The sequence below is a fragment of the Hypanus sabinus genome, chromosome 17, assembly GCF_030144855.1.
Source record: "Hypanus sabinus isolate sHypSab1 chromosome 17, sHypSab1.hap1, whole genome shotgun sequence".
Classification (NCBI taxonomy): Eukaryota; Metazoa; Chordata; class Chondrichthyes; order Myliobatiformes; family Dasyatidae; genus Hypanus; species Hypanus sabinus.
In genome coordinates, this window is record NC_082722.1 from 28,614,100 (window position 1) to 28,635,262 (window position 21,163).

Sequence of the window (21,163 nt, forward strand, 5' to 3'; positions counted from 1 at the left end):
TCAGAAAGACTGTAATCCACAGTCCCCATAGAGTACAGCTCGCAATGGAGCAACTCCAGATCAATAGTGTTGAAGGCAGAGCTAAAATCCTCAAGTAGATGTTGGAGGGCTCCAAGTGTTGAAGAATATAATGAAGACACAAGACAACTCATCCTCAAATGAACTGAAGAGAAGTTCTCTTCCATGCACCCTGTGCAACCAAGATCCACAAACATAGTTTGCAGAACGGAAACATGTGAGCACAGTGAATGGATTAAATAGTTCATCAGGCCATAAGACCAAAGGAAATCAGAGCAGAATTAGGCCATTCAGCCCATCCAGTCTGCTCTGCCATTCAATCATGGCTGACTTTGGATCATACATTAAAAATTCCAAAAGGAGTATTTTTTAATAAAAGAAAATGCTAAAAAAAAGTTCAACATTACTTGCTTCAAGCCTGGAAGCCTTTATCAGAAGTGAGCTCTTGAGAAGCCAGTGGTAAGATACTCTCTTAATCTGCTGACCTCTCTCTCATGAAGGCTTTACAGAGTCTTCCTGAATTCTAGCCCAACGAGGAAGTGCACACGACATATTTCCAAGTCAGCCCAGTGTGTGCTCGGGAGGAGTTTCTGTAGGGCCTGGCATCACCACACTCCTGTTCTGGGTGGTGGTGATCGCAGCTTTGAGGCTGATGGGGGTGGGAGGGTCCAAATGAAAAGCAACTTAGAAATAAGGAGAAAGAGTCCTGATGAAAGGTCTCTGTCCGAAACATCAGCTATTTACTCCTCTCCATAGATGCTGCCTGAACTGGTGAGTTACTGCAGTGTTTTGTGTGCGTTACTCTGGATTTCCAGCATTTGCAGAATTCCCTGTATTTAGCATTAGGCAAAGTATGGCTACGTGAACGGGACAGGAAAGGACGTAGGACAATTGTGCAGCAGCAAACGAGACAAAGTCAAAAATAGTAATAAACCAGAATGAAAGCCTCTATCTGAATGCACGAAGAATTTGTAGCAGAATAGGTGAATTAGTAGCATAAGTACACTCAGTGGACACATTATTAGGTACAACAGTGTGGTTAATAAAGTGGCCAGAGCAGAAGAACCCAGTCTGTTGCTGGAGCCCATCCACTTCAGGGTTTGACGTGTTGTGCATTCAGAACTGCTCTTCTGCACACCACTGTTGTAACATGTGGTCATTTGACTTACTGTCTCCCTCCTGTCAGCTTGAACCAGTCAAGCCATTCTTTCTGACTTCTTTCATTAATAAGGAATTTTCATCCACAGAACTAGGTGCTTTTTGTTTCTCACATCATTTTCTGTAAACCCTAACGGCCGTTCTGTGTAAGAATTCCAGGAGATCAGTTTCTGAGATACTCAGACCACCCCGTCTGGCACCAACAATATTTCCACAGGCAAAGTCATTTAGATCACATTTCATATCCATTCTGATGGTTGCTTTGAAAATACAACTGAATCTCTTGACCATGTCTGCAAGCTTTTATGCACTGAATTGCTGCACACGATTGGCTGATTAGATATTTGCATTAACTAGCAGGTTTACAGGTGTACCTAATAAAGTGGCCACTGAGGGTAGAAATAAAGGGGTTTGAGGTGCATGCTCTATTGAGAGGATGCTCTGTTAAAAATAGCAAGAGGCTGAATCAGCATGATATTTTGGACAGATCAGCAGAATGGAAAGGCTGGGGTTGGGAATGAGAGCACGGGATGATATGAGGGCAATACAGAGATCTCTGCTCAGCAAAGCAGGAGGAGGCATGGAGAGGGTGAAAAAGCATTACTGGGAGCAATGGAAATTCCAGCATACGATATAGTCACTTCCATTTCAAAATAATTCATTCAAGTATGACGTCTATGTCATGATTAATCTTCAGAGCATTTATTATGACAGGAGGGAAGGAGCTGGAACAGTGGGTAAGCACCGAGGCCTTTCACATCCATCAACCTTGGGTCCATGGTGAAGATTTCACCATGTAGTCTCTCTCAAGAATCTCAGCCCACTGTTGTACTGAATAGGTGCTTAATTGCTGAAGGAAATATTTTTCAGAAGCGATGGGTATAATGGTGAATAAAATGGACCCCAAGACGTAAGCTGAGAATTTGCCTCTAGAAGCTGCCACTTTAGACAATAGACAGTAGGTGCAGGAGTAGGCCATTCAGCCCTTCTAGCCAGCACCACCATTCACTGTGATCATGGCTGATCATCCACAATTCCTGCGCTCTCCCCATATCCCTTGACCCCGCTATCTATAAGAGCTCTATCTAACTCTCTCTTGAATGCATCCAGAGACTTGGCCCCCACTGCCTTCTGGGGCAGAGCATTCCACGTATCCACCACTCTCTGGGTGAGAAAGTTTTTCCACATCTCTGTTCTAAATGGCCTACCCCTTATTCTTAAACTGTGGCCTCTAGTGCTGGACTCACCCATCAGCGGGAATATGCTTCCTGCCTCCAGCGTGTCCAACCCCTTAATAATCTTGTAAGTTTCTTATCTGCTTTACTGAGCTCAATATTGCAGAAGGCTGTTTTTCACTTTGCTTCTCTAAAGTGTCTCCTCATTCAGAAATATAGTGCGCACACAGACACTGTGGTAGTGCCCTGCAGTACAAGTGAGGCGGCCCAATAGTGTAGCTGTTAGCAAAATTATTTCATGGCGCCAGCCTGTAAGTTTGGGGTTCAATTCCCGCCACTGCCCGTAAGGAAATTTGTACATTCTCCCTGTGACCACATGGGGTTCATCTGGCTGCTTCAGTTTCTTCCCACATTACAACGACACACGCTAGGGTGGGGTTCCTAAGTTGTGGGCCTGCTGTGTTGGCGCCAGAACTGTGCCGGCATCTGAGGGCTGCCAGGCAAACGATGCATTTCACTAACAAGAGAAAGCCTGCAGATGCTGGAAGTCCGAGCAACACACACAAAAAGCTGGAGAAACTCAGCAGGCCGGGCAGCATCTATGGAAAAGAGTCCAGTTGAAAGGTTTCAGCCTGAAAATTTGATGCATATGTACATGACAAATAAAGTTAATCTTCAAATCTTAAAAAAGCAACTGAGCAGTTGTTTTACCATTGCTACCATTTCTCAGCACCAATCTGACGAGAAATATTCAACACTCAAGATTCAGGTACGTTGATTATCAAAGAATTTATAAACTATACAACCTTGAGACTTGCTTGCTCACAGGCAGCCACAAAGCAAGAAACCCCGAAGAATCCAATTGAAGAAATAAAAATAAAAGACCAACAAGAGAAAGAAGATAAAGAATACAAGTCGTGCAAAGAATTGAAGTTAACAACAGCATTCCAACCAAAGCTGGGCCTCAGTTCCGAGGCCCAATGCCCGCCTTATTAGTGAGCATGGAGCACAGCAACCGGGGCAGTCTCCATTGCCTCAGTGCCATGGAGATGACCATAGCAGAGAACGAGCGAAATCAGCCCTCGTCCCGACCAACACCTTGTCTTTTCAGTCTATCTGGGCCAGCATTTAAATTGACCCAACAACAGAACAGCAACAGGCACTGGCGCCTTGGACAGAGGAGTAAACATCTCAGAGAGTGAGTGAAATCAGCCCTCGCCTCTGATCTGGGCCGGCGTTTAAATTGTCTAAAAGCACACCACACCTGGCGTTAGGACCCAGTCAAACTGCTGCGGAAGGCCCCGGGCCTAGACCACGCTGCCCGTGGACTCGATCCGGGCCCAGATTTCATTGCCCAGCCCGAAGCCTCTCTCATGCTCTTCAAATGAGCTCGGCGCCCCAAGCGATCCAAGTTCGCTCCCCGGATAGCTGTGCGGTCATCAGAACTCCGTCTACTTCATTCATCCCCCAAACTTGCCTCGTCATCAGTCGCCCCTTCACTATTTGTAGAGACAATGTAACACAACTTTCATCAGAAAAGGTATTTTTAGTGATGTTTGTAGTCAAATTCCTTAGCTTTTTGACTACCAGGAAACTGTCACGCACGTTCAGTCAAGCCATCTTCACCAGAATAAAGTTTATCTTTAAATGTTAAAAAAAAGTGACTGAGGAATGGTTTTACCATCTCCCCCTGCAGTCGAGAAATATCCAACACTCAACCACATAAACAACTTGAAAGACCATTTATTCCGCAGTGCACTTCTCAGGCCGCCTGCATTAAGTACCACAGCGGACATATCCATGTGCTGTAAGATGCCCAAAGGCCTGGAAAAGTGCACTAACAACGTAACTTCTTACTTTCTCTGTGACCTCAGTTTGAATTCAGTCCTGGTGTAAGGAGAAACATCTCCCCTGGGTGGGAGCATGAGATGAACCGAGGGGGACCCAACAAAACAGAACATAGATGCTTCTTGGCCTGCTGAGCTCCTCCAGCAATCTGTGTGTGTTGCTTGGACTTCGAACATCTTCAGATCGAAATCAGAAAAATAATTTGGCTAAAACGATCTTGATAATCTTATAAACATTTGATTTGTTTGTATTTATTTTCTGGGAGTAGCAATATCGGATACACAGTGATCAGCGCTTGGTAGCCTAGGGCAGTTAGATTGTTAGAGGTAATATTGAAGCTGGAGTTATAAGAAAACTTGTGCAGTAAAGGAAAGAAAGAATCCCTGAGAAACATGATTTCCTTTCACACATTAATAATTTAATAAATCACAGTTTCAATGCCTTTTCCCCTCATTATAGATAAATTGGTTAATATTACACTTAACAAAGTGTCAGGTGACCTTCTGTCCAGATGTTTGTTTCAGCCTCGTTCTCATACATCTCGATATTTGCTTCAATGCCATTAACTTCACTGATATCTTCACATCAAAGGTGGGCCTTCTGTGTCCATGTATGCGGTAAAGACCTTCGTGTAAATGCAGTACATGGACGTAATGGGTTGAGGAGGAGATAGAAAGAAGGATCAGCCAATGGCGGAGCAGACTCGATGGGCCAGAGGGCCTAATTCTGTTCCTATGTCATATGGTCTTATCTGGCTGCTTCAGGACATTGTACTGTGACCCTCAGAGCACTTTTGTATGTCCCAAGAGCTTTTTGGGGAGAAAGTACTGACGATAAGTCACATAACAAGACATAATGCGGCAACCAAATGCTTGAGAAGAGAGGCAGGATTTACTGGGGCACAAAATGAAAAGAAAGATTGAAATGAAAAGTTGCAACATAACTTTCCTGCTCTTAAACTTAATCGCTCCAGCAATGATGGACAACCTTACAATTGCCTTCTTGATAACTTGTTGCACCTGCAAAGCAACTTTGTCTGATTTATGAAAAAGCACTTCTCAGAGAGCAGTGAATCTGTGGAATTCTCTATGCAGGGAAGCAGTAGGGACTACCTCATTACATACACTTAAGACACAGATAGATTTTTGCATCGCTGGGGAATGACAAGTAGGCAGAGATGAGTCCACAGCCTGATCAGCCATGATCTCACTGTATGGTGGAGCAGGCTCAATGGGCCAGACGGCCTACTCCTGCTCCTGTATTGTAGGTTAAAGTGGTGAATTAAACTGAGAGGGAATTCCACCTCTTGTACACGGGCAGCAAAATTTACACCTGCTAATGAAAGGTTCAAAGGTCGTACTCAAGTACAACTCTGAAATGTGTCCTCTCCAGATAGCCACAAAACAAGGAAAGGAACAGTGAAGCAAGAAGCCAGAAATGGAGGATGCAGGCATCTCTGCTGTAGAGCTTGAGGAATTCACAATGAAAGGGAATGCTGTGGCCACAACCTGACTCGAATTAGGGCTGGGAAACTTAATCTTGAGGCACAGCTGTAGCAGGAGCCAAAACAAGTGATAGAGCCAAAGTGTGTCGGGTGAACAAGAGGAGTTTTGAGTTAGGAGGATGAGGAGAGCAGAGTTTTGAATGAACTCAAGTTAAACAGTTTGAATAACTGGAGTCAGAGGAACACCAAAATGGTTTGTCATTCATTTCAAGAACATAAATGTACTCGAAGCAGAATATGTACAGAATGAAGAAAAGCAGTTAGTGTATTCCTTAGCAACACATGGAGGAACTCAGCAGGTCAGGCAGCATTGATGGAGATGAATAAACAGTTGATGTTTTGGGCTGAGACCCTTCAATAGACTCTTTACCGGTCCTGATGAAGGGTCTCGGCCCAAAGCATCCTCCAGCATTTTGTGTGTGTTGCTCTGGATTTCCAGCCTGTGCAGATTTTTTGTTTATAGTTTATTGTTTATTGTAAATCCCAACACTAAATACAACTCAAACACAATGAATGAAAATCCAGAAAGACTGCAGCTGCTGAAAATCTAAAATAAAATAGAAAACTGCTGGAAACACTGAGCACCAATCCTACCGGCTGGCTCGCAGTGTACATTTTTCTGCCTTTATTTCATGACTTGTAAACACCTTCCTTAACCTCAGCATATTGCTCTCACTCCTGAACAACATTCTTGAAGAAAGTTGTGGGCTTTATTGCCACTGCTTTGCTTTCTCATTTGAACTTTTTTGTTTGGAAAAAAATTGCCAAACTAACAGATTTCAAGTTCATGTACACAGAAGTTATTCAAAACAGGTTTTGAGCATCTCACCTGTGGAAGGATTTGATGGGGCCCAGCAAATCCATCAAAATGCTTCCAAGATTTTGAAGATTAAATAAATGTGTTCTCTGTTCTTCACAGAGCTTCTTGGGCTGCTCCTTCTTCAACCGTTGGTTCGTCAGAAACTCCAGCCAAATCACTGCTCCTCTCACCCCCCTCACCAAGCCACCTACCTGACGGATAACCTGGTCTGCTGCTACAGACCACACTTTGAAGGAGCTCAGAGACATGTCACCACCACTCCCTTTCTCCACCTTTTGTGGTAGGGGTAGAGACATCTGACTTGGTTGCAGGGGCCATTCTCTCCCAGCGAGGAATGGACGTGAAGACACAACCTTGTTCCTTCTTCTCCCACAAGTTCAACTCTACACAGCACTGTTACAGAGTAACAGGCAGGGAGCTATTCGCCAGTAAATGGGCCTTAAAGGAACAGAGACATTGGCTGATGGGAAACACTGACCTGGACTGAGCACCAGAACCTCTATCCATACAACAACTCAACCCATGTGAGGTTCGCTGAGCCCTCCTTCTTCAAGCAATCAAACTTCACCATCTCCTACTGGCACGGCTTCAAGAACAGTAAAATGGACGCCCTGTCACGACAGTTCAACTCAGCTGAAACACAGATCGACCTCAGCCCATCATTCCATCCTCCCAAATCCTTGTCCCAATCCTTCATGACCAGATCCACCAGACCCTACAGCACAAGCCTGCTCTGGCCGGCACCCCTGACAACCATATGTATGTGCCAGTGGCCATGCACTCTGGTGGGCCCTGTCCGGCCAGCACATTGGACGCTGGACTTTCTGCTGTGTAGGTCAGTTCATCGCTGCCTGCCCTCAATGCGCCCAATCCAACTCCTCCAATCAGCGGCCCTCTGGGCTCCTGCAGCCCCTACTGGTCCCTCAACCCCCGTGGTCTCATACCGCCATGCCCCCTTCAGATGAGGCCAATGAGATCACAACTGTGGTGGCCCCATTCACTGCCCTCCCTAAAATTTTGCTGATTCTCCAGCGTGTAGTTCGCCTCCATGGTTTCCCTCAGGACATTGTGTCATATGGGGCCCACAATACACCCCTCACTTCTGACGAGCCTTCTGTTCCCTCCTCCATACTGAAGTGAGTTGCCCTCTGGCTATCATCAACAGACCACCGGGCAGTCAGGAAGAGCCCACTGGTAAGTGGAGAAGTTTCTGAGATGCTTCACCACCTCTAAACCTTCCTCATAGAAGATCTGCTCCGGGCCAAGCTGTCCCACAATTTACACACCTCCTCTGCCACAGGTTTGTAAACCTTTGAAGTGCTTCATGGCTACCAGTTCCAGGCGTTCCCCACAGAAGAGCCGACAGTGGAGGTCCCGTCCACCAGGACCCTAAACTATCGCTGCCAGAAGAAGGCACGGGGGCGTACTAGTTGCCAACCATGCTTACTGCTGCCAGCTGACTGCCGGTGGTCCCCAGCCAGAGTATTCCCGTCTGGAGGCCGAGATCTGTCCCTGCACACTGATTCTGCGAGCTCATCAGTCCCTTCCAGATTACCCATCGCATCAATTCAGTCACTTACCACCTCCAGCTGCCGCTGTCCCTCAGGATCACACCTACCTTCCATGTGCCCAGCATCAAGCCTGTTGTCCATGGACCTTTCAACCACCTGAGCCCAGTCATGTCACTGTGAACCGGATGTGCCGTACCTGGTCAACTGGGAAGGGTATGGCCGGAGGAGAGGTCTTGGACACCATCTAGTTTCATTTTGGATCTCACGCTCATCAAAGTGTTCCAGCAGACCCATCCGGATCCCCACGGGTAGTTGGGTGCTGGCTGTAGGAGTGGGGTGCTCCTGTCAGCTGCCTCCCAATCTCCATCTAGCTAACAGGAACCACTTGCCACTCATCTCCAACTCATGGCCTGCAGCCTATTCAAACCCAGCTCTCTTCCACAGCCCTTTGTGCCAAGCAGTTCCCCCTGAATTCTCTCATCAACTGCCCCACTTGGTGGTGCAATAATATCAGCACCGGACTCCGGAGCGAAGGTTCTCGAGTTCAAATCCAGGTTGGGTTGAGCGTCAAGCTAGCAACTCAGCCTCGTAAAAACAAGAATAGCTTGCTACGGAAACACCATCACGACAGTGCCCCGATAATTCCACTGCCGAGTTAAGGGCTATTCTTCTTCTTTTTCTGCCATCAACTGTCCCACACACCAGACAATTCTGCACATAAAGTTGTATGGGGAGTTGCACCCCCTGCCTGTCATGTTTTCACCAATCAGCTTCCATTCCCCGACTGCATGAGCCAGTCTTCAAATTCACTCCGTCCTTGGTTAAAATAGCCTCATTAAAAAACTTATTCCATTCTTTGTGGGCCTAATAATCTCACCTACATTGCACTCTTCTCCCGTGCCACTGCTAGCAGCAATGTCACCTCCTTTCCCTCGCATGGGAATGCTTTTCGCCATTCTGCACCGACTCCTGGCTCCATATTGATATTATTCACTCTCAGGAACAAAGTACAAATGGCTGAGAGTTCCTGTAACACTTATGTTCATGGAAATCCCCACCACATCTACTGCCTGCCATCACTACTGCTCTCCTTGAAGGACCTGATTCTCTGTACCTTCAAACTTGATAACAATAACTTCTCAAGAATGAAAGTCCCATACTTGTCTGTCCATAAGCTTGCTTGTGCTGGTTTTCACTAAGGTGAGTAACAGGGTGGTGGGAGTAAAATATCGTCCTTCAATGGCGGCAATCAATTAACTGCAGCTGGTGGGACAACACTGTACCACATACTCCTTTCACACATGCTCAGCGAGTGGCCGCTTTATTGGGTACCTTGTTTGGTCTGAACATCAACTGAACCTCTTGACCATGTCTGCGTGCTCTTATGCAGTGGGTTGCTGCCACATGATTGGCTGATTAGATATTTGCAGATGTGCAATAATGTGGCCACTGATTGTATACTATTTCAGGACCATGATTTTAGATGACAACCCAGCCATTCAGGAAGTTGCACCTTTTCACACAAATGGCAATACATTCCTTGAATTCTTGCTGATAACAACCTCTGGATATAGATATTATTGGAGAGCTCAGAACTAACGTGGGCAGAACGTTGCCATGCATGGATAGCAATTGTTAAACAGGGAAAGAACAAAGGTGGAATAAGTGCCCAGATCAGGAAAGTCTGGCACAAAGATGGAGAATTGTGATGAGCTTCTAATGTTTCCCTGTAATACTCTTCGAAGTATTCTAAACAAGGAATTCACAATCTTTGCTTGAACTCAAGTAGACAATATCACCAATAAAAACACAAAATGCTGGCAGAACTCAGCGGGCCAGACAGCATCTATGGGAGGAGGTAGTGATGACGTTTCAGTTCTCCTGATGAAGGGTTTCGGCCCGAAACGTCGTCACTACCTCCTCTCTTAGATGCTGTCTGGCCTGCTGAGTTCTGCCAGCATTTTGTGTTTTTATTTATTTCCAGCATCTGCAGATTCACTCATGTTGCCCTAGACAATATCACCTAAATGTTGTCAAATCTTCCCCCCAAAGAGGTGAAAGTCAACAATAAACTTTTGTCATCCAGATGCAATATCTGATCCAAAATTCCTTTGGGAGTTTTCCTTCAACCTCCATATGTCACTCATGAGTTTTACTAATCAGTATGTGAAAATTGACAGCCGAAATAATACTGGTACATTGGACTTCAGAGTAATTTGGTTTGTTTCTTATCTATCAATCTATATAACCTGCTGTTCCATAATACCAGAATTAAAAGGCTTTCAAGCACACTCATTAACAAAGAATTGTTAGTTTAGTTCTCATTATACACTTTGAAATACAGTTAGGTCATGATTCAATTAGCAATCCTAAAACACCCAACGTCCAGTAACTGTTAAGTATGGCCATATGTTGAAAAGAGTAGCTTAATACTTACTCTAGACTGATTGCATGTACATAAAGAAGGAATTTGAGCGGAACTTTCTTTCAAAAGGTGAAATGTAACTTTTAATAGAGTAGACTTGGAACAAATAGTTTTACACTATCGGGCCTTATTTCTCTTCATATGAGAAATGGTGATTGGTGTCATAGGAAAGGACTGTTTTACTGTTATAACTAGCATTGAAAACAAGCAACCAGAAATATTCTGGCTCTCCAATACCGTTTGGTTGAACAAGTCACAAAATACAACCATCATGCTACAGAAGCTGATGATTTGAATATATTATACGTACAAATCATGGATAAGGGAAGATGAGACTTGCTATAATATAAGCCAATTAAAAAACATAAGTTAAATTAAAAAAATTAATTAATTAGAAATTAGTCCAGAGATAACCACAAGCAGATATCGGAGAAAATAATGTTGGATTTCAAGAATTGGCCATCTGTTGAATCTAAGTCTAAATTTTAATAACCAGGATGACTGAACTGTCAGAGTTTGTATTTATATATCCATGGAACACCAAGCCTCAATACATAATTCTATCCTTTGAACTAGCAGAGACACAACTATAGACAATTATTGAGAAGCATTTGGACCAAAGTGATAGTGTGTCAACAATTCAGCTTCCAAACAACCTAATCCAAAGTGAAGATCAAATCCCAGATACATAGACTACACAAAGGGCACCAGGGTGGATCAAACTAAAGGCACTGTTGCTGAGCATTAGATTATAGGACACAATGGGCATTACTAAACTTCGGAACTGTACTGGGAATATCATTATATGAGATCTATTGTATATTAAAATTATATTGGTAGTTAGTTGTAAAATAAGTACAGAGAGGCACAACAAGACAATTGTACAGAATATTGGCTTGTTATGCATTGTAGACAGACCATATATCATAATGCAATACAGTTTAGATTCATGCTACTCTCCCTCTATAATAAGGTTCTTCAAATTATTCTCCTCTTGGAATTGCCTTCAGCTACTTGATGTGGTGTTTCATGTCTCCTCAGGATACAGTACAATCGAATTACTGCTGTGTGGTCACCAGCTCATTGCTGAGCTTTGAGGTCAGGTCTTCTAACACTTTCTTCTGAGGCTACGTTCATTTTATTTTGGTATTTTCTTTAATGTGGTGCATTACAGGAAGTGAATTAGGGTAGGCAAAAGTCCTTCAGCAACCTGTTCCCAATGCAGAACGTCACTCTCTGTTCATGGTGCGGATTACTTCCCATATCTTGATGACAAAGACAATCACTGATGATCATTTCAACCATTGACTCCAGTGTGGGCGTTGGCCCTCTGAATGAAGGAGTGATTGAACAAACATTTTGCTCAGAACTCTATTACAGCAAGAGGATTTCTAGCAGGACAGTGATAATACTCAGAAGACACACTTGGGCCTCCTAAAATGTAAATTACTTAGACACACCAAACAAATGACAGCCATCAAACCATTCCTCCGGCCTTATTTATGCTAAGGAGCCCTACCATTAACCAAGGGTTCTGTGGACCCTACGTTGGGAAGCCCTGGTTTCTTAGCAGCAATTTCCTTCAGTGTGGCAGTCATCCTTCAATCCAGAGGTTGGGAGTTAATGACTCAGCACACTTCAGTGCAATTTTGGGCGCTTGACCATGACTGGAAAATCTGTTCAGAATGGAGGTAAATTAAGTTATGGAATTATTTGTGGGAGTTGAGGATTTAACCCTTTAACCACAATAAAAATGGAGCTGATCTCGTGACTTAACTCACTACTATTGATGTGTTCTTGTTGTTTGAAATTTATTTTGCTTATTTTCCTTAAAATAAACTGTGATCTTATTAAATGGTGGAGCAGAATCAATCAGCAACATGGCACCTTATTTTTCTTATGATTTTACCCTTTTTTATTACCTATAGTACTTGAAAGCACTGAAGAAATGAAAGACGTCTTATAAAGGTAAGGTCTAGCCTATCAACAATATGTCTCACATTTCTTTTTCAAGTTTTCTTAAAATAAAGATCTTTGCATGTTTCCTTTTGCTTATTTCTCCACTACACAAAGGCTAAAAAAAACTTTGCTATTTCTTTACTATTTAAAATATTTCAACTCAAGATATTAAAAACATGCTTCTCAATTTACATTCAAAATGCTCATTGGAAATAAACAGGTTCTTCAGCTGAATTGATTTTTTAGCCAACAACATGGAAACGTTTCAAGACCAAAGGGTTATGACATTCCTATCCGAATGTCAAATCGTTTACAGAAACCTTTGATATATATCCAATAATCTATATTCCATGCCTGAAACAGCATGACATTTCCCACAGATGCTTTATTTAAAGATATGTACACTGATCAGTTTAAGCACAGTGTAATTAATCAACTTATTTTGGTGGTAATCTAGCAAATTGCAGATTGGTTGAAAGTTTCAGACTTTGACCTACGAGATATCTAGAGCCAAGCTGGACTATATAAAGGGTCCAGTGTAACACCCAGACACCTGCAAAGTCATGGCTTTCCTTTGGATTCTCGCTTGCCTTGCCTTCATTGGCACAACCTATGGTCAGTGTAAATTATAGTAAGCACCAAGTATTTTAAGCTTTGAATATTTTAATTATGTGAGACTAAATCTGTTGTCTTTCATTCTAGGTTGTGGTGTCCCGGCCATCAGTCCTGTAATCTCAGGCTATGCACGAATTGTGAATGGTGAAAATGCAGTTCCTGGATCATGGCCTTGGCAGGTCTCCATGCAGGTAGGTCGAAGAAAAGGCTCCAAGTCTTGGTAATTCCTAGCATTACTTACATATCGTGTCTGTTCATAGAGATGGTCGTTCCCACAAAGATCCAACGTTCTCGGTCAATTTTCACTGAAGGTATCGGGCTAATTTTGGTAAACTTAGTGTAGCTGAGGGCTGAAGAGTACATAGAGGTGAAGTAAATTATTTTGCATTTGATAATTCAACAATGCTAAAGATAGATCATGATCCTGAAACAGAGAAATTTTGTTTCAAGGATGGAAAACCCATAATGTGACCTAATCTAGACACTTAGAATTAAGTGTGATCTTATCAAAGTAGGTATTTGCTGAAAAGTCACACCTCCAAACGAAGAGTTAAACGCACCCATGTCCATTGGGACAAAGGTAACATCACGATTCAACAGAAAAAGCATTGCAAAAACAAAGAGCCCGTCAGAAAAATCTTGAAGTTCATTATCAAAGACATCATGACAGGATACCTGGAAAGTTAGACATAGCATCACACAAAATCATATTTCATAAGTCTAAGAAAATTTTGGGGATATAAATAACACAGAATGGATTCAAAGGGCATTCAGCTGTTCCTATGTCCTATATTGCCATAAAACTTGCTGCTTCTTCATAATCCTGCCCCCTCCCCCTCCGTAGCAAAGCTGGGTATTTGATGTAACTACTCTCATGCAATATAACCTTAATAATGAAAATCAGAAATATGCAGATGGTGGAAATGCAGATCAGACACTGCTCGAATGAGGAAACAGCACCTCACCTTCCACCTGGCAGCGTTGCAGCCTTCCAAAATCATTCTCATTACTATAACTTATCTCACTTTCTCCGTCGTTATCAGAACAGGTCATTTCTTCTGTCTAAACCGTCTGTTTGCAACGCTGGCTCAGTTCCTCCCTCTCCGTTAGCACAGGCCGCCCTGCTCCGCTTTTCACAGCATCTCCTTTCTGTTGCTGGCTCTCTCCCTCTCTGACCGCCACCATTTCAAAGCTTTTAAATTGATCAGGATACCTACGTCTAACAGTTTCCAGCAACCATTATTGGGATGATCTTGCTTAAAACATATCCTCCTGGCAACTTCAGCCTCAGCCCATCAGAGATATTCCCTTTGCCCTATCCATCCCACCTCTCTCCAACAATGTGCTTTCTCTCTCACCCATCCGAGGAGGGAGTTCCTCTTTCTCTTTCTATTTTTCCACCAATGCTTCCCGACCTGCCTTATATTGCTGTTATCATTTTCCATTTCAACAATAATGTTGTGCGTTCTGGATTTAATAACTGTTTCATTTTCTACATTAGCAAACAAATGGCTTCCATTTCTGTGGTGGTTCCCTGATTAACGAAAACTGGGTTGTTACTGCTGCCCACTGCAGCGTGAGGTATGTTGAAAAAGCTTGAGAGCTTCAAAGTTTGTACTTACAGCATGAGGAGATACGGCAGTCACCAAATCTTATTTTCCTTCTATAGCACCCGCCATGTTGTGGTTGTTGGAGAATACAACAAATGCTCACCAGATGCCAAAGCTCAGTTTATCCCTGTTGCTCAGGTAAGAATGCTCTGACTTTTATTGATGATTTGGAGAGAAGAGTTTAAAAAATTGATCGCCAATAGATTTTTAAAGAACTGTGGATGGTGTTCCTGGCAGAGTTTGATCATTTGTTTATTTAATCGCTTGTATTACAGCATCACTTTCTAGTTAAACACCACACTCCGCACTAACAGCCCACGGGTTTCTCTTGCTGAAACAATTGCATGACCACTTTTTATTGAGAGTCTCAAATACATGCTCACTATCGACAACAAAAGACCAGGACCTACAACATCCTCACTGAAAGTTATGTGTGCAGTCATTTGTCAGGGCAAGCATGTCTATGAACAGCGAAAGACAAAGGTCAAGTTCCATGATATTGACCATCACTGGGGAAGGGTTGATCATTTCCATCAGATGAAACATGGGGAAAGACTCAAAACCCAGAACATGATCGAGTAAATATCCCAGAGCCATGAACAGAGGCTGTATGGCAGGAATATCATCAGGGGCTGGTCAAAGCTATCATGCAGAACATGACCAGAAGATCACAAAACAGACCATCAGCTAGGGAAGGTTACTGACTGAAGCCCATAATACAAGGCACTTGCTGAATTAGAAACAATAAAATTGGAAGAGTTAATGGGGAAATGGTGGAGAAGCGCAAAGAAAGAACTGATTGTAACCTCATGTCTTACAGGCCATTACTCACCCCTTGTGGAACCGGAATACTATTGAATACGACATCACTCTTGTCAGGCTCTCAAGACCTGTTTCATTCAGTGCCGAGGTCTCTCCTGTCTGCCTTGCTTCAGCGTACAAAACATTCAGTCCTGGCAAGCTGTGTGTCACTACCGGATGGGGTCTGACTCGCTACAACGGTACAGCAACAACACGGTTTCAGGGAGAGCAACAGCTGTAGGGAAGGGTCCCAGCCCAAAACCTTTACCGTTTACTCCCCTCCTGCCTGACCTGCTGAGTTCCGCCAGCATCTTGTGTGCGTGGAATGGTGGAGCTGGATCTCCCTGTTGACGTATTAAGTATCGATTACAAAAACTCTATTGATGATAGCATAGAATAATTTTATATATAATTCCCCCTTACACTGAAGAGCTACTTCCAAATGGCATAAATCTAGTTGAGAGAACGTTGTGTTGCCCAGTGCTCCCAATGGCTCTCTCTCTCTCTGCTTCGCTGTGGAGTAACTGATTTCCTGCATCTGTGCACGATGCGAAAGGGGCTAATGGAAGTCAGGCAAAAAGGGCACGGGGCAAATGTAAGTGAGGGCATTTCAATCACCCTATTAAAAATGTAGGATCACAGAGCTGTCTGATGGAGGAATTGTAAAAAGGGAATGAAAGGAAGAAGGAGTCACTGCAGGTTTTCCTTGAAAAAACTGAATTAAATTGGTTAAATTTATTTATTTACTTATTGAGCTACAGTGTGGAATCAGCCCTCCTGGCCGTGCCGCCCAGCAACTCCCCCCAATTTAACCCTCGGCTAGTCACAGGACAATTTACAATGACCAATTAGCCTACCAACCGGTACATTGTTGGACTGTGGGAAGAAACCAGAGCAGCCGGAGGAAACCCACGTAATCACGGGGAGAACGTGTAAATTATTTTCAGGCAGCGGTAGGAATTGAACCTGGGTCGCCTATACGGTACGCTACCCTGAAATACGTTGCAGACATGTTCTAAGTGTAGTGGGGTAGGGGTATCAGAGTCATCGAGCACTACAGAAACGGGCCCTTCAGCCCATCAAATCCATGCCAAACTATTATTCTGTCCACTAACCTGCACTTGGACCATACGCTCCATATCCCTCCCGTCCATTAGCCACCTCATTTCTGGTGCATCAATCATTTGTAATGTGTGATGTCTATGTAAGAAGAAGGCATTTTTGTTTGTGTACATACTGCAGCAAAGATCCATATGTTCCAAGAATAAATCTTTAATAAACACCAATAATATTTTTATTGGGTCAGGAAAATCTAACAGTATATTTTATCTCCTTTCACCACGCAGCTTTTCTTACACCTTGCACCCTGCAGCAGAGCTCCCTCCCTCTCCTGAGCAACGCTCAATGCCAGGAGTTCTGGGGCAACAAGATCGCTGAAACGATGATTTGTGCCGGCGCTGCTGGTGCCTCCTCCTGTATGGTAGGTTAACATCCCCCTCAGGAAAGTTTCCTTCAACTTCTCTCGGCACAGCAATTGAATCTCGTTTCTTTGTTTCCAGGGTGACTCAGGTGGACCGCTCGTCTGCCAGGACGGAGGAGCCTGGTACTTGACGGGAATTGTCTCCTGGGGTAGTGGCCGCTGCTCTACACAGATACCTGGAGTTTACGCCCGAGTGTCCGAACTCCGGACCTGGGTCGATCAGACTCTCGCGAGTAACTAATAGGACGTCTATCCTATTGTGAACTTCAAATAAAGATTAATGATCAGCTATTTATGGTTTGGTCTCTGACATTTCTTTGCATTCTTGTTGCGCAGTGCGTTGAACTGAAACGATTTTTCAATAAACCGGCGTGATAGGTGCACAGTAAGTGGAAAAGGCTCCTGCCACAAGCCCAGCCCTAAAGTTCCCGAGTGCTGAGGTTCCACACGGTCACAGGAGCAGCAATCGGATTCAGACTTGGCCTGGAACATGAGAATGGAGTGAGCCACCGACTCCTCATCACTGTTGTACCAACAAAACCCCATTGATTTATGCCTGCCTTTTTGTTGGCTTTGTGGAACAGTCCATGTTCCAACTCTGTACAGGTATCCGTACCCCTCTTTTCCTTCACTACATCGACGACTGCAATGGCGCTGCCTCCTGCATGCATGCTGAGCTCGTCGACTTCATTAACTTTGCCTCCAACTTCCACCCTGCCCTCAAATTTACCTGGTCCATTTCCGACCCTCCCCTTTCTTGATCTTTCTGTCTCCATCTCTGGAAAGGGCCTATCTACTGATATCTACTATAAACCTACAGGCTCTCACAGCTACCTGGACTATTCCTCTCCCACCCTGTCTTTTGCAAAAAGGCTATCCCCTTCTCACAATTCCTCCATCTCCTCTGTATCTGCTCTCAGGATGAGGCTTTTCATTCCAGGATGAAGGAGATGTCTTCCTTTTTTAAACAAAGGGGCTTCCCTTCTTCCACCATCAACTCTGCTCTCAAACCCATCTCTCCCATTTCCCGCACATCTGCCCTCACCCCATCCGCCCACCACACCACTCAGAATAGGGTTCCCCTTGTCCTCACCTACCACCCCACCAGCCTCCAGGTCCAACGTATAATTCTCCGTAATTTCCGCCACCTCCAACGGGATCCCACTACCAAGCACATCTTTTCCTCCCACCTCTTTCTGCTTTCCGCAGGGATCGCTCCCTATGCGACTCCCTTGTCCACTCGGCCCCCCCATCCCTTCCCACTGATCTCCCTCCTGGCACTTATCCTTCTTAGCGGAACAAGTACTACATCTGCCCTTACACTTCCTCCCACACCACCATTCAGGGCCCCAGACAGTCCTTCAAGGTGAGGCGACACTTCACCTGTGAGTCGGCTGGTGTGGTATACTGTGTCCAGTGCTCCCGGTGTGGCCTTTTATATATTGGTGAGACCAGACACAGACTGGGAGACCGTTTCGCTGAACACCTACACTCGGTCCGCCAGAGAAAGCAGGATCTCCCAGAGGCCACACATTTTAATTCCACGTCCCATTCCCATTCTGATATGTCTATCCATGGCCTCCTCTATTGTCAAAATGAAGCCACACTCAGGTTGGAGGAACAACATCTTATATACCAGCTGGGTAGCCTCCAACCTGATGGCATGAACATTGACTTCTCTAACTTCCGTTAATGCCCCTCCTCCCCTTCTTACCCCATCCCTGACATATTTAGTTGTTTGATTTTTTTCTCTCTCTCTGCCCATCCCCCTGCCTGTTCTCCATCTCCCTCTGGTGCTCCCCCCTCCACCTTTCTTTCTCCCGAGGCCTCCCGTCCCATGATCTTTTCCCTTCTCCAGCTCTGTATCACTTTTGCCAATCACCTTTCTGGCTCTCAAGATGCACCCCACCCCTCTGGTCTTCTATCATTTTGCATTTTCCCCTCCCCCCCTACTTTCAAATCTCTTACTATCTTTCCTTTCAGTTAGTCCTGATGAAGGGTCTCCCAAAACATCGACAGTGCTTCTCCCTATAGATGCTGCCTGGCCTGCTGTGTTCCACCAGCATTTTGTGTGTGTTGTTGAATTCTATCTCACATCCACTTCATCTGTTTTTCTTTCCTGTAATATCGCTTCCACAAAACTTCATTTAATCCAGTCCCAATGGTGTATTGGTGAAAGATGACTGATCTCCTCTGCACTGTAGCTGAAGAAGCCCATCCTGCTATCACCCCAAATACAAATTAAGGTTGTGAACTCTTGCTTTCAACTCTAACAGCAAACAGCTGGTGGCATAGTGGCATCAGCGCTGGACTTCGGGGTGGGAGGTTCCGAGTTCGAATCCGGCCGGCTCCCTTACACACTCTCCATCCGTGCCTGGGTTGAGTGTCGAGCTGGCAACTCGACCTCGTTAAAAAAAATCCCATCAGGTTTCAGATGCCCAAGACACGCCGTACGATGAGCAATCACCAATAAGATAGGTGCAAAAAGCTTGCCATGATGGCGCCCCGACAACTCCACCAGGAGTAAGGGCGCACAAACAAAATGGCTTCAATTAAATCGAATCCTATAATACTCTGAACATCTGATTCAGACCTGCCATTATCTTGTGTACTCAAGGGGCTATAAGACTAGTGTTTATAAATAACTTTTTTAGCACCAAAATCATTCTGGTGAATTTTGCTTCTTGATGTGCCCAGAATGAAAAAAAAATTTCCAGATCTAATCAGAAACAAGAGAAATCCAAGCAACAGACACAAACTGCTGGAGGAACTCAGCAGGCCAGGTAGCATCTGTGGAAAAGAGTACAGTCGACGTTTTGGGCCGAGACCCCTCAGCGGGCCTGGAAAAAAAAATGAGGAGTAAGAGTCAGAAGGTGGGGGGAAGGGGAGGAAGAAACACAAGGTGAACGGTGAGTCCGGGGTTGGGGGTGGGGGGAAGAGGGGTGAAGTAAAGAGCTGGGAAGTTGATTGGTGAAAGAGATACAGGGATGGAGAAGGGGTAATCTAATAGGAGAGGTCAGAAGGCCATGGGAGAAAGAAAAAGGGAGAGGAGCACCAGAAAGAGGCCAAGGAGATAAGGTGAGAGAGGGAAAGGGGGATGGGGAATAGGGAAGGTGCAAGGACATTACCAAAAACTTGAGAAGTCAATGTTCATGCCACCAGGTTGGAGGCTACCCAGACAGAATATAAGGTGCTGCTCCTCGAACCTGAGTTTGGCCTCATCATGACAGCAGAGGAGGCCAAGGATGGACATGTCATGATGGGAATGGGAAGAGGAGTTAAAATGGGTGGCCACTGGGAGACACCAATTTTTCTGGCAGATGGAGCATAGATGCTCAGCAAAGCGGTCTCCCAGTCTACATTGGGTCTCACCGATATACGGGAGGCCACACCAGGAGCACCGGTAACGGTAGATGACCCCAACAAACTCACAGGTGAAGTGCCGGCTCACCTGGAAGGACTGTTTGGGGCCCTGAAGGGTAGTGAGGGAGGATGTGTAAGGGCAGGTGTAGCACTTGTTCTGCTTGCAAGGATAACCAGCCCTAAATTTCTGCAATAGCATCGTACAAAATTACAATTCACTTTTTGGAATACTCCTTGTCACTGTCCATTAGCTTTGAAGATTTCTGTGCATACATCTTCCAAGATATATGTTAGAAAATAATTTTCTAGGAAGTTTTGCCAACATCCCTAATCTATTGTTGTGAATTTACTGAATTGGGAACAGTGCTAAACTCAGCTATAGGGTACTTTATTCTTCTAAAAGTCTAGATGGAAATGGTGAAAGGTTGAGGTCCCAGCACAGATCTGGGAGGCACTGGTTTGCCCTGCCTGCCAAATGGAATATGCAATCACCATCACCAACAAAGTGAATTTAAAATAAGTCTGTGCAAACAGTGTAGAGTACAAACACGAGGGAAAGGAAAAGGCAAGAATGGTGCTGCCTGTTGGACTATATGAATACGTAAACCACGATTCCCAAAGGCTTTCCTCTTGTTCATTGCCTGCTCCATCATTCTCAGCTCAGACTGTGGACAGATAAGTTCAATTTTAGAGTGTGTATCTTAACATTAATATTCCTTGGAAACTTGCTGCATTAAACTTAGGCTGTGGGCTTTCAGCCATCAGCCCTGTTGCCATTAATTACCCATGGGTTGTAAATGGTGAAACTTCTTCCCAGGATTCTAGCCTTGGCAGGTTTCTCTACGGCTAACAACACACACAAAATGCTGGTGGAAC

The 21,163-nt window shown here is 44.5% G+C and overlaps 1 protein-coding gene across 1 annotated transcript; it reads left to right on the forward strand.

Annotated features, from left to right (window-relative positions):
- The first annotated feature begins 7,471 nt into the window (after window positions 1-7,471).
- LOC132406617 (chymotrypsinogen A-like) lies at window positions 7,472-18,787 on the forward strand. Its single transcript, XM_059992428.1, has 7 exons — window positions 7,472-7,659; window positions 13,071-13,224; window positions 14,535-14,614; window positions 14,703-14,781; window positions 15,464-15,644; window positions 16,791-16,924; window positions 17,004-18,787. Exons 1-7 carry the CDS (start codon window positions 7,472-7,474, stop codon window positions 17,163-17,165), a joined length of 978 nt encoding a protein of 325 aa, XP_059848411.1. The 3' UTR covers window positions 17,166-18,787.
- The last annotated feature ends 2,376 nt before the right edge of the window (window positions 18,788-21,163 follow it).

What these genes read in the sequence shown, in the direction of transcription:
- LOC132406617 (XM_059992428.1), top strand. Translation starts at nt 7,472, where the DNA reads ATGCCCCCTTCAGATGAGGCCAATGAGATCACAACTGTGGTGGCCCCA. An exon ending in GGGTCTGACTCGCTACAACG is followed by an intron (nt 15,645 to 16,790) that starts GTACAGCAACAA and finishes TTCACCACGCAG; the next exon opens with CTTTTCTTACACCTTGCACC. An exon ending in CTGGTGCCTCCTCCTGTATG is followed by an intron (nt 16,925 to 17,003) that starts GTAGGTTAACAT and finishes CTTTGTTTCCAG; the next exon opens with GGTGACTCAGGTGGACCGCT.